The following is an 11,364-nucleotide window of genomic DNA, read 5'->3' on the forward strand; positions in this document are numbered from 1 at the left end:
CTGCATTTTTTTTAATCACATGACTCCCAAAGCGTGTCAATGACAGGAAGTTCCCGTCCGTTCCCGTCCTGTGACCCGTTGCCACTTGTGCAACGTCCTTCCTCAAGTCGACACGACAAAGTCCATCCTGCTTTTGTCGTGTTTATGAGAGAGTTACCAGCCGGGGTATACAATTTGTCTCGGTTTTATTAATAGTCAGAATAATGTCACACAAGTTCACAAAGTGTTTTAAGACAAGTCTGGCTCAGTTTGGTGCATGTGTGTGTGTGTGTGTGTGTGTGTGTGTGTGTGTGTAAGTACGAACTTTCTACACAGTGCATTTATAAATAGATGAGCACAAAGAAGGAAAATGGTCATATTGCAACAGGAAAAATAGAATTCTGATGAAAACAAACAGACAATTTTTAGCACCATCTATCCCATCGTCATCCTCGTCAGATTATAGAATAAAATCAATGAAGTTCCTTCTAAAAATACCCCCCCCCCCCGCCCCACCCTGCCCCCCCCCAAAAAGGATGATCATACAAATTCTACGTGAGCAGTGAGTTTTTAGTCTACAGGAAAACGTGGCGTTAGATCTTTTCATATACATCAGAGGTGGGGAAAGGGGGTGGGGGGGGGGCAAAACTATCATCAAAGGACAGCATGAAAATGAGGGGAAAGCCCTGTTTTGTTTTTTAGGGTGGCAAATGTTGTTGTCCAATAAATAGAGGGAATGTTTTTTTTTTTTAAATTAAATGTACAATTTCCCCTCTCCAAGAGGACGCGGACATACTGGAACAAAACAAGCAGGCGAGCACCAACCAAATGACGACAAAACAACTTTGAATAGTCATCGTTTCCATGTCAAATCAAATAATGATAGCAAAGATAAAAAGAACCCCAGCCCTAAAAAAAAAAAAAATCTGAAAACCCGTATGTCTTGAAGCATTCCAAACAATTGTACATTTCAAAATTCTTAATGCTTTAGCAAAAAAAAAAAAAAAAAAAACTCCATAATCTCTCTTATTAGTATTTTTTTTTCCATTTCCTCTTTTCTAAATACAAGTGACAAGGCCAATGTGGTATATATATCTAGGCGAATCTAGTTTTAAGAAAACCAATAAATTATTATTTTTTTTTTAATTTCAAAACCAAACAGCATATACAAATGTATTCAGTATTCAAGACAACAAAGATAAGAAAAGAAAAAAAAACGAGTCGTTTCACAAAGCACCATCCGAGAGGCGTAAACTGCTGCGTCTTGATCTGTAAACAGTAAAAGGGAGTCAACAAACCCAGTCAACTACCTTCGAGAATCAACGTTGAAAGTGTTCTTTTTTTTTTTTTTTCTTTTTCTTTTCTTTTGTCCTGACTCGCAGGAGTTTTGGTTGTGGCTGGCGACACGCAGGAGGGGACTCCTGTCACCGTGACGAGGAGGAGGAGGAGGAGGAAGAGGAGGATGAAGAGGAGGCCTGGAAGAGAGGAAAGATGAGTCGTGGTAAGAGAAAGCACAAGCGACAAAACGTAGCGGACGGTGGGGCGGTGGGGGGGGCTCGGCGTACCAGGCTGAAGGAATCGTATGTGCCGGTGAGCTCCTCCATGGAGTATTGCTCCAGCACCACCACGTTGTTCAGGTTGGGGGTGCGCTCGCGGGCGCAGTCTTCGCAGTGGACCACGTACGTCTTCCTGCTGCTGCTCTCGCTCGTCACAAACAGCAAATTGAACACCTCCAGCTGCAGCGAAAAACAGACACGGAGCCATTATAGGACCCCTTTACCCCCCCCCCCCCCTTACCCCTTTATCGAGGGGGGTCGGGGGGGGCTACTGTACCACCCGTCCAGTCCACCCATGGAGTGTAGGCTACTGAACTTAGGCCGGCAGGTGGAGCTCATCATTGCTATTCATTATTGTGCTTGTAGTTTGCCGGGATGGCCTCCAGAGGGAGCAAGCACCCCATCAAGGCTACTTACGTCACACTCGTTGCAGTAGTAGGCAGGCTCGTCCTTGACTCGGCCCTGGTAGGAGATCTTCTTGCCCTGAGCCACCAGCTGGTCACGCAGGATCTGGATGCGCTTCATGGACTGTAGCAGGCAGTGCCTGCAAAGCAACGCGGCGAGAAAAATAAAAATCATCACCATGTACAGCCCGTCTACGCCTCTTCAAATTCAGCCATTAAACGCATTTTACTCAGAACATTACATGACTTTGATCTGTTCATGTCTCAAAAAAACAAACAAACAATAAAACCCACAAATTGTCAAAGCAACTTGATAAAAATTGTACAAATCATCACCAGTAAAATTAAATGAGCTAGTGACAAACTCTGAAAGCAATCCTCACTTGATCATCTTGTAGGTGTCTGGGTCCGTGATCTTGAGCGTGCGGGCCACGTTCCACGACACGTGAATCATGGGGACGATGGACTTGACCTTCTTCACTTCGTTCCACTCAAACCTTTCCAGGGCCAGCTGGTACTGGTACGCTACGGGGAGGACACACACACGGCTGCTCTGAGCACACATGGCTGCTCTGAGCACGCGTCGCTTCGTCTCCAAGAGGTCTTTCGCCGCGTTTCCATGTGCTCTTACCGTTCAGGGGTCCCACATTCCAGGCGATGTTGTTGCACCAGCCCACGGCCTGAACCCAGTGAACGGTCCCGGCGTTGATCCACACCAGGTCTCCCGGTCTCTGGATGAAACGGTACACCGGGATGTTGGCGTTGTAGAGGTCCTCCAACACGGGCCACCAGGAGCCCGTCAGGTAGTCCACCCCGTGCCTGCGGCAAATACAATCGACGACATGACTCGGCACTCTGAATCCAGGCGTGGCAAATTGAAGAGAAACTCTAAAGGTTTTGGGGGGTTTTTTTGGGAGGGGGGGCTCTTTTGCTCACAACCTCAGCAGTCCTTGTGAGTTTCCCAGAATAGGAACATACACTTTTGTTATACACATTGTTATACACATTTTTTAAACAAAACATTAACATTATTTAAGTTCACTCAGCAGTGCTGTGTAGGTTGCGGGTTCGAATTTTTACATTACGTTTTAATTAACTCATTTAATAACAAGCCAATTCTGGACCAAGTCTGAAAAGACGTTTAAAAACGTCTTTGGGAGTGAATGAGGTAACAAAAACAAAATGTAAGACAAAAAAAAAATTGTTATGGACATGATTTTACACCGAGAGCCGGGTGGACCGCTCAGAGGCGCTGCTAGGAAGATTTCTTCGTGGACCAACTGGGCCATTCACAGGGGGGCCCAGCCCCTCCCAAGCCCCTTTTTTATGTCATTCTAACTAACATTGTAGAGCAATATTGTGTCAAATGCTGCCCACTCGACATCCATTGCAGCCCGGTCAGGGGGGATTCTCCCATCTGCGGCCCCTTCTCAAGGTCTTAATTTTTTTTCCCCCCCTCAAATGAGGTTTTGGGACTTTTTTCTTGCCCTCCTGGGGGTTAAGGTCAGGGGAGGTCGTGAATACTTGTCAACTGCCGGGTGTGTGAAGCCCTTTGAGAGCGTTTGTCGTTAAGGGCAAAAGAAATAAATGTGACCTGACTCAATCAAAAATAAGTAGGAAGACATCCGAATATCATGACGAAAGAAATTGTCGTTTCAGGAGTGGAGAAAACAAGCAACACAAATTTGGAACGACACCTGGCAACGGAATGACTTTTTTCGATTCCCATCCCGACCCGGCGAGAACCGAACGCAATCCGTTCTTCAAATGGGCGCCTTCCGAGCCTACTCACTTTTCACAGAAGTCGTTGATGGCCTGCCAGTAGTTCTCGTGCACAGAGAACCACTCGCAGTCTCCGGGGCCGATGTTGATGTTCACCGAGCAGAAGTTGTTGTTCTCCTGATGGCCTGCGGCACGCGCAACGACGTACTTGAGTCAGTTACGCGCCGCTGATCGGTCGCAAATGTGGATCGGTCGCAAAGGGCTTACCCGGCGTCCGGCTCCCCGGCACCTTCATGTAGAGCTGGACGGTGTTCATCCCCAGGATGGTGTGTCCCACGTGGCTCAGCATGTTCCCACTGGATGCCACACGCATGAACGCAGGCAGCTTTTGGAGTTCTTGTAGTTGCGGTTTCCACCTGAAGGATAAACAAAGTTGTCGTCCGTTGGGGGGGGAGGAGCTCCGGCGGCTCGGCCGAGACTGAGCGGCAACGGCGCTTACCTCTTGGGGTCCGACAGGTCGATATTGGTGCCAAATTTAATGATCTTCCCTGCTGGTTTCTGCTCGCCACTGTGGGGAATGTGACACCATTGAATATTGGGTGGGCGGTGCAGAAGAAAAATAATTTGATGTTTTGTTTTTTAACTCAATGCAGTGGTGCCTTGACTTACGAAATTACTTGGTTCTGGAAGAAAATTCATAACTAGAACATTTTATAAGTAGGGACCCCTTTTGCATGTAAATGCCCTAATCCGTTCCAAGCCCTCCCAAAATTCAGACATAAATGTTTTTCTAAAGCATAAAAATGCATAAAAATATGTACCAAATACATGTTACAATTATTGCACAATAAATGAGAGTTGTGCATAATTTAAAAATCCAAGAAGTCCCTCTTAGCCAATGGGATGCCAGGATGATGCTCGGTAATAGCCAATGGCAGAGCAGCTATAAATATGTTGCGTTCAGGAAACTCGGAGCTGTGAGTAGCAGCCCGTGTTGTAGTTTTACTTTTCATATCTTGACATTTTTTTCGTAACAGGAGGCAATATTTTCCTGTTGAGGCGTTTTGTAACTTCAACATTTCGTATGAAGAGACGTTTGTAAGCAGAGGTCCCACTCTATTGCAATTGCAATTTAATGTGAATTTTTTTTTAAGATCCTCTTCGCACATCTTTTTTTTCTCCACACATTCGCCTGCATTACAATAAACAATCTCAGATTTCTACCACATGAAGGTTTTGTTCCATTCGGTGACGCTCAGGCTAAAATAAAGGCGAATGAAACATTCATTCATTCATCATTCATTCATTCATCTTCCGAGCCGCTTGATCCTCACTAGGGTCGCGGGGGCTGCTGGAGCCTATCCCAGCTGTCTTCGGGCAGTAGGCGGGGGACACCCTGAATCGGTTGCCAGCCAATCGCAGGGCACACAGAGACGAACAACCATCCGCACTCATACTCACACCTAGGGACAATTTAGAGCGTCCAATCAGCCTGACACGCATATTTTTGGAATGTGGGAGGAAACCGGAGCACCCGGAGAAAACCCACGCAGGCCCGGGGAGAACATGCAAACTCCACACAGGGAGGCCGGAGCTGGAATCGAACCCGGTACCTCTGCACTGTGAAGCCCACGTGCTAACCACTGGACTACCGGGCCGCCGCGAATGAAACAATGAATTCAAATTAAACTGTTTAATTATCCTCTTCAATTAGAGTTGTTAAGTTATTAAATATGGGCTCGCTTCAACTTCACACCGTTCGGCCAAACAAGTGTGGCGTAAACATAAACCAGTAAGCAGATTACTAAAAGAATGCAAACAAATCTGCGGTTTTCCCACTTCACCTTCTCACAATGATATACAGTGATCCCTCGCTATTTCGCGGTTCGTTTATCTCGGCGCTGCATCGCGGGTTTTTTTTCATAATTTTTTTTTTGAAGTCCGCAAAAATCAGTGTCGAAGTGTTGTTTACTATGTGTGCTAGTGTGTGCGCACGCATGGGCACGCAGGTGAGTGTATGTGTGTTGCTGAGAGAGAGAGAGAGAGAGAGAGAGAGAGAGAGAGACCTATAAGAAGAAAAGCAGGTCTCTCAATCCTTAATTGTCTAAACAACCTTAATTGACTAATCAGACCCCGGGATCGCTGGCGTGTGTGTGTGTGTGCGTTTGTGTGTGTGTGCGTTTGTGTGTGTGTGTGTGTGTGTGTGTGTGTGTGTGTGTGTGTGTGTGTGTTAGTGCGCTCTGCTCAAGCGCAAAGGCCCACGTGGGGCAATTTTTTTTTATATACAGTATATGTTAATAGGTCGCTACTTCGCGGATTTTCGTTTATCGCGGGTGGTTTTGGTCCCCATTAAGATTAAGATATCCTTTATTTATCCCACACTGGGGAAACTTACAGCCTCCAGCAGCAAGAATGTATGTAGAAAGAAGAAAGTAGAAAAAAACAAACAAACACCGTTCAATTAAGTGCAATATAAATACAAAATGAACCGCGATAAACGAGGGATTACTGTATAAACACGTGGACCGCGCTCCTGAAGCACCCAACTTATAGAGACGCCGTGTTTTATGACCTTACCTGCCATTTTCTTTTGCGGCGTTGTCCTTGGTTGGGGTTTCCGCGTTGCCGGGCGGCTTCTTGTCATCTTCTTCTTCGTCGTCGTTGTCGTCGTCATCCTCTTCCTCCTCATCGCTGCCTTTCTCCTCCTATCACACGTGCCGGCACGGTCGCAATGCGTTCGCAGCTCCCCCGGTGGTCGGCCGCGGCGCTGCACCTTACCTGCAGGCTTTCCTGGAAGCTGGACGCCTGGTACTGAGCGTACTTGGCGATGGTGGTGTGGGAACGGCTGCTTTCACAGGGCCACGTCTGACCCGTCCCGCTGGGGTCCCAGTTCTCGTCCGCCGGCTGCTGGACCTGAGTCCTCACCTCCACCGCCTGCTCCGCGTTGGCCTCCACCAGAGACTTGGTGGAAAACAGGCCCAAGTCTGACAAACGAAAGGGGGCGGGGGATGGCGCCGGGGGGTATGTTAGACGTCGTGTGTGATCGTGGAGGGAAAAACATCGGACGCGCCGAGTACAAACTTACTGATCCGCAGAGATCCTGCCAGTCCCCGGATGACCGTGACGGGATTCTTTGGGTCTGTGCAGAACTGCAGCAGCACGGGAGAGAAGGCGTCCCTTTTGCTCTCCAACTGCACAGACAAACGAAAAAAAAATGAATCGTGACACTTTTTTGGGGGGGTGTTTGTTTTCAATTTCATTCGAGTGGCGGCGTCTCTGAAGCTATCTTGCGTGTTAAATTTCGTTTTGATCGAGCCACGGCTAGGACGTCCTAAATTGCCGAACGGGGGGGGCGAGCGCCTTCATCGTCTTACGTAAATGCTGGGCGTGGGAGGGTTGAGTTTCTCCCTCGGAATCGGCTCCTCCGACGTCATGGTTGGCTTGACGGAGAAGGCCGGCAGCAAGAAGGACTCCCTGAACTTCCCTTTCACTCTGGCCCCCCTGGGACAAAATAAATTGCGCGGTTGTCGAGCGAGCGTCGGTGGGAAACGTTCGCGTGGAAAGGCCCGTCGGCCGCAGTCCCGTGCGACGCACTCACTTGCAAGATCGGATGATTTCGGCGGCCGTGTTCTGGATGCTGATCTCCCCCAGGGGGATCCTCTTGTCCTCCACCTCGGAGGCGATGAAGGTCTCTCGGTCGCCGCTCTCCACTTTGATCAGTCGTATTTTCAGCTCCTTGGGGGGCCCGTCCGACAGCGCCTTGAGCTTCAGCAAGTCCAGCGACGAGCCCGAGTCGCCGTTTTTCTTCGAGCTCCACTCCGCGCGCTCGCCCTCGCCGGCGGAGGCGGCGCCGGACGCGTCCCTGCGTTTCTTTTTCTCCGAGTCGTGATGACCGCGGGCCTTTCCCTCCTTGCTCTGGAGGTTGAGGTCGCACAGTATCCGTCGGTCCTTCTTGTCCTTGTGACCTTTGCCCTCCTTGTGCCGCCTGCGGCCGCCGCCGGAAGACGACGAGGAAGACGAGGAGAAGCTGGTCTCCTCCCTCTTGTCTCGCCGCTTCTTCCTCTCCCTCGCGTCGTCCTGCTGGCGGCCGTGACCGTGTTTCCTCTTCTTCTCTTTTTCCCGCTCCCTGTCCTTGCGTCGCTCCTTCACCCGCCCGTCCTCGGCTTTGGCGCGGCGCACGGGTTGATCCGGTTGGTCGGTCAGCTCTGCCAGGGACGACTCGGAGATGGTCGTCAAACGTCGCTCCTCCTTGACGGCGTGGTAAAGCGCGACGGTGGGCGCCGTCTCCGCCTTCGGCTTCTCGCTTTCGAGCGGAGGGGGCGGGGGCGAGGGCTTCGGGGGAGGTACCGCCGGACTGAAAGGAGCGTTGGCCGATTCGGACGCCGGCGAGCCGCCGCGCTGTTGCCGGCAAATATCGGGTCCCAGCGAGAGCGACGAGGAATATTTGACGCCGAGCAGCGCCGACGGCGGGGGTCTCCCGAAAGGTCCGCCTCGGTAGGCGTATTTCTGGCTCTCCGTGCCCGCCGCCCGAGACTTGAAGGCGCTGTTGACGTCGGTTTGGTGGAGGTGGGGTCTCTGAGGCGGGGGGGAACACGACGGGGTCTGGCAATCCTCGTCCTCCTCGTCCTCCTCGCTTTTGGCCTGCTCGGGAAGACCGTAAAGTTTGGCCAGGTCGCTGTGGCGGTAGGTGCTCTTGGCCGCTCCGGCGCCGGCGTTTTGGGGGAAGCTTCCGAGGTAATCTTCCTCTTCCTCTTCCTCTTCCTCCGCCTCCTCGGGAAGAGAAGACGTGCAGCTGCAAGGGGAGGCCAGCGAGCCTTGGCGGCTGAGCACGGGCGGGCTGGCGTGGGGGTCGGCTCCGAAGTCTTCCTGATGCTTGAGCGCCGGCAGGAGGTCGGGGGCGCAAAGGTAATTCTTGACGGGGGGGACGCCGGGCGCGAACGCTTCCAGGAGCCCCCCGCTGTACATCTCCTCCTCCTTTTTGATGGATTCATCCAGCATGGCCATGATGTTGGCGAGGCCGTCGGGGAGCAACGTGGACAACTCCGAAGGCTCCTCCTCGAACGGAGAGCTGTCAGCGCGCAGGGCGGGCGGGGGCGGGGGCGCAGGGGGGGCCGGCGGGTTCTCTCTGGGAAACGCCTGATAGAGCTTGGGGGGCTCTCGGAGCGCGGGCAGAGAGCCGGTTGGAGGGTCTTTGGACTGTTTGGGCGCAGCCTGCATGGCGGGGGGCTTGCCGGCGTAGAGCGGCCGGCGCGTCCCTGAGGTCATGTGCGTCGCGGGGGGGCCGCCCCACATCTCCCGCTGCCTCTGCTTCTCCCGGGCGTAGTCCGTCTGCGGCGTGAGCGGAGGCGGTCGCGACCTTTCCGGGGGTGCGGCGTGGACGCTCCCCTGGAGCGAAGCGCCGCCGCGGCTCAGCCACGGGTAGGGGGGCGAGGCCCGCGAGGAGGCGGGGGCCGCAGGGGCCGCAGGGGCCGGCGGCCGGGCGTCCGGGGCGGCGTTGCCACACAGAAGTCTTTCCAGACTCTCCATGGCGGTCTGCTCTTGAGCCTTCTCCCGCACGTGTTCCTCCTCCTGCTCCTGCTCCTCCCTCCTCCTCCTCTTCTTCTCCTCCTCTTCCTTCCTTTCCCTCAGCATCCTCTCCTCTTCTCGCCTCCTCTTCTCCTCCGCTTGCCTTTCCCACTCTCTCCTCTTGCGCTCTTCCTTCTCCCATTCCCTCTTCTTCCTTTCCTCCTCCTGCCGCGTCTCCGCCTCCCTCCTCTTCCTCTCTTGCTCCTCCCACTCCCTCCTCCGCCGACGCCGCTCCTCCTCCTCCCTTTGCTCCGCCTCTCTCTTCTTCCTCTCCTCCTCCCTCTTTTGCTCCTCCCTCCTCTTCCTCTCCTCCTCGTGCTTTCGCTTCATCTCCGACTCTCTCTTGCGCCGCTCTTCGTCCTCCCTGTCCTTCCTCCTCCTCTCCTCGGCTCGCATGTGGCCCTCCAGCTCCGCGTCCAGCTTGTCCAGCGCCTCCACGATGGACTGAGGGGCCGAAGCGGGAACCGGGTGGACCTGCCGCTGGCAGTACGCCTGCGTCGGCGCCTGCGTCTGCGCCTGCCGGTGGCCGGAAGATTGGAAGTACACGGGAGGAGAACTGGGAGCGGGTTTCGACGCCCCGCTCATAATGACGCCGTCCCCCGTCCCGGGGAGCCCTGAGGAGAACAAAGACGACGACGTAGAACACGCGGGGACCTGCGCCACCTGAGGCTGAGGATAGAAGGAGGTCTTCGCCTTGTCGGCCTTGAGGGGACCGCTTTCTTGAGGTCTTCCTCGTACCTCGTGGCGAGACTGGCCGGCATTCGGCGGAGGGCCGGGGGGGCATCTGTGGGGACCTCCGGTGGTGCTTTGGGGTGCCGGCTCACTTCGCTGGTTCCTATTGGCGCCGTTCACCTGGCAACCGCCGTCCGAGCCGTGGCGGTTGCCATAGCCAGCGACGGAGCAGGAGGAACGATTCGGGGTGATGACGGGGGTGCGAGTGGAGATGACGGGGGGCGGGCTGATGTGGGGTTGATGCTGACTGTCTGGACCCTGATTGTGGCTCTGCTGGTGATGAGGTATCAGTTCTGGAGGTCTGGAGAAGCCGGAATCCTGAGGCACGACATGAACATTATTAGCGGCGATCGTCACATGTAAACACTTTGGCTGCGGTTTACGAAATCGCACGTTCGCCCCTCTAACAATTGAAAAGAAGGTTTGACGATTTTCACTATGAAAAATTTGGGAAAGTATCGCAAGCGAAAAAAAATGTAAGTTTGAAGTGATGGGACTGGAAGGCAAACAATGACGTTCCCAATGCGCCGAATTGACCCCGACCAGAGTTGAAAAGAAGTGACGCATCAGTGACGTTGCATGACTCCTTCTTGTGACTCCTAAATTGCCGCACTGGAGAGACGATCTGTTATGAAGATTTTTGTTTCTGGAATTTCAAAAATGTTTACACGAGTCAAAAATGTTTGTTTGCTCCTGTCGCCAATAAGCAGAGTTATTCAGCTACAATCATACCTCGGTTTTCAACCATAATCCATTCCGGAAGGCTGTTCGAAAACCGAAACCATGCTCTTTAAAAAAAAAATCTTTATTGAAGCGTCACTTCCTCGTGTCAGGAAGGCAAGAGGAGTCGAGTGGCGCATTCAAGTGCGCTCAGTTTGTCCGAGAACCGATTTTGGGTCATAATCCGAGGCATAAAAGAACTTGAAATATTTGGTCGAAAACCGAGACGTTCGAAAACCGAGGTTTGACTGTATTGAAATTGACTCCTCCCTGAGCAAGTCAAATTAACTATTTTTTTGCCCCCAATTTTGCCCAAGATGGCCCAAGCCAACCATCCGGTGTTACTCAAGTCCACAACTCACCAGGGGGTGGTTGCTGGGCCTAGTCTGGTACCTCCACACGTCATAGGGCCCACTCTGCTGAGGTACTGAGGTGACACTGGTCGGAGGTGGCGGAGGCGCGGGGGGGCCGCGCTGCCCTAGTCCTGGGTGAGGCTGAAAGTGGCTGTAAGGCACACTGCTGCTGCTGCTGCTGCTGGCTGGGGGTTTTGCTGGTGAAGACTGGACGTGCCGATGCTGATCTCTGTCCCCTCTGGCGGAGGCTGGCGCCGCAATGAGAGGGCCTCTATGGCTGTGGGGCTCCATGCCCTGGCAGGGAGGAGCTGCCCCCAGTTTGGAAACGGGGCT

The 11,364-nt window shown here is 52.9% G+C and overlaps 1 protein-coding gene across 3 annotated transcripts in view; it reads right to left on the reverse strand.

The window, feature by feature from the left end:
- Nucleotides 1–168: 168 nt before the first annotated feature.
- Nucleotides 169–11,364, reverse strand: part of LOC127602718 (lysine-specific demethylase 6B-like) — a 14,239-nt gene continuing 3,043 nt past the window's right edge. For all 3 annotated transcript variants that reach the window (XM_052069055.1, XM_052069063.1, XM_052069048.1), the window contains exons 8-20: nucleotides 11,041–11,364; nucleotides 7,260–10,276; nucleotides 7,036–7,162; nucleotides 6,747–6,852; nucleotides 6,440–6,645; nucleotides 6,239–6,366; nucleotides 4,161–4,229; nucleotides 3,929–4,077; nucleotides 3,732–3,846; nucleotides 2,571–2,758; nucleotides 2,323–2,464; nucleotides 1,953–2,079; nucleotides 169–1,715 (exon numbers count right to left, since the gene is read on the reverse strand). The exon at nucleotides 11,041–11,364 is cut by the window's right edge and continues 180 nt beyond it. In XM_052069055.1, coding sequence (XP_051925015.1) covers nucleotides 1,404–1,715; nucleotides 1,953–2,079; nucleotides 2,323–2,464; nucleotides 2,571–2,758; nucleotides 3,732–3,846; nucleotides 3,929–4,077; nucleotides 4,161–4,229; nucleotides 6,239–6,366; nucleotides 6,440–6,645; nucleotides 6,747–6,852; nucleotides 7,036–7,162; nucleotides 7,260–10,276; nucleotides 11,041–11,364 — 5,010 coding nt within the window. In that variant the 3' untranslated portion in view covers nucleotides 169–1,403. The remainder of the gene's footprint in view (nucleotides 1,716–1,952; nucleotides 2,080–2,322; nucleotides 2,465–2,570; nucleotides 2,759–3,731; nucleotides 3,847–3,928; nucleotides 4,078–4,160; nucleotides 4,230–6,238; nucleotides 6,367–6,439; nucleotides 6,646–6,746; nucleotides 6,853–7,035; nucleotides 7,163–7,259; nucleotides 10,277–11,040) is intronic.

The sequence above is a fragment of the Hippocampus zosterae genome, chromosome 1 (assembly GCF_025434085.1).
Source record: "Hippocampus zosterae strain Florida chromosome 1, ASM2543408v3, whole genome shotgun sequence".
In the NCBI taxonomy this organism is placed as follows: domain Eukaryota; kingdom Metazoa; phylum Chordata; class Actinopteri; order Syngnathiformes; family Syngnathidae; genus Hippocampus; species Hippocampus zosterae.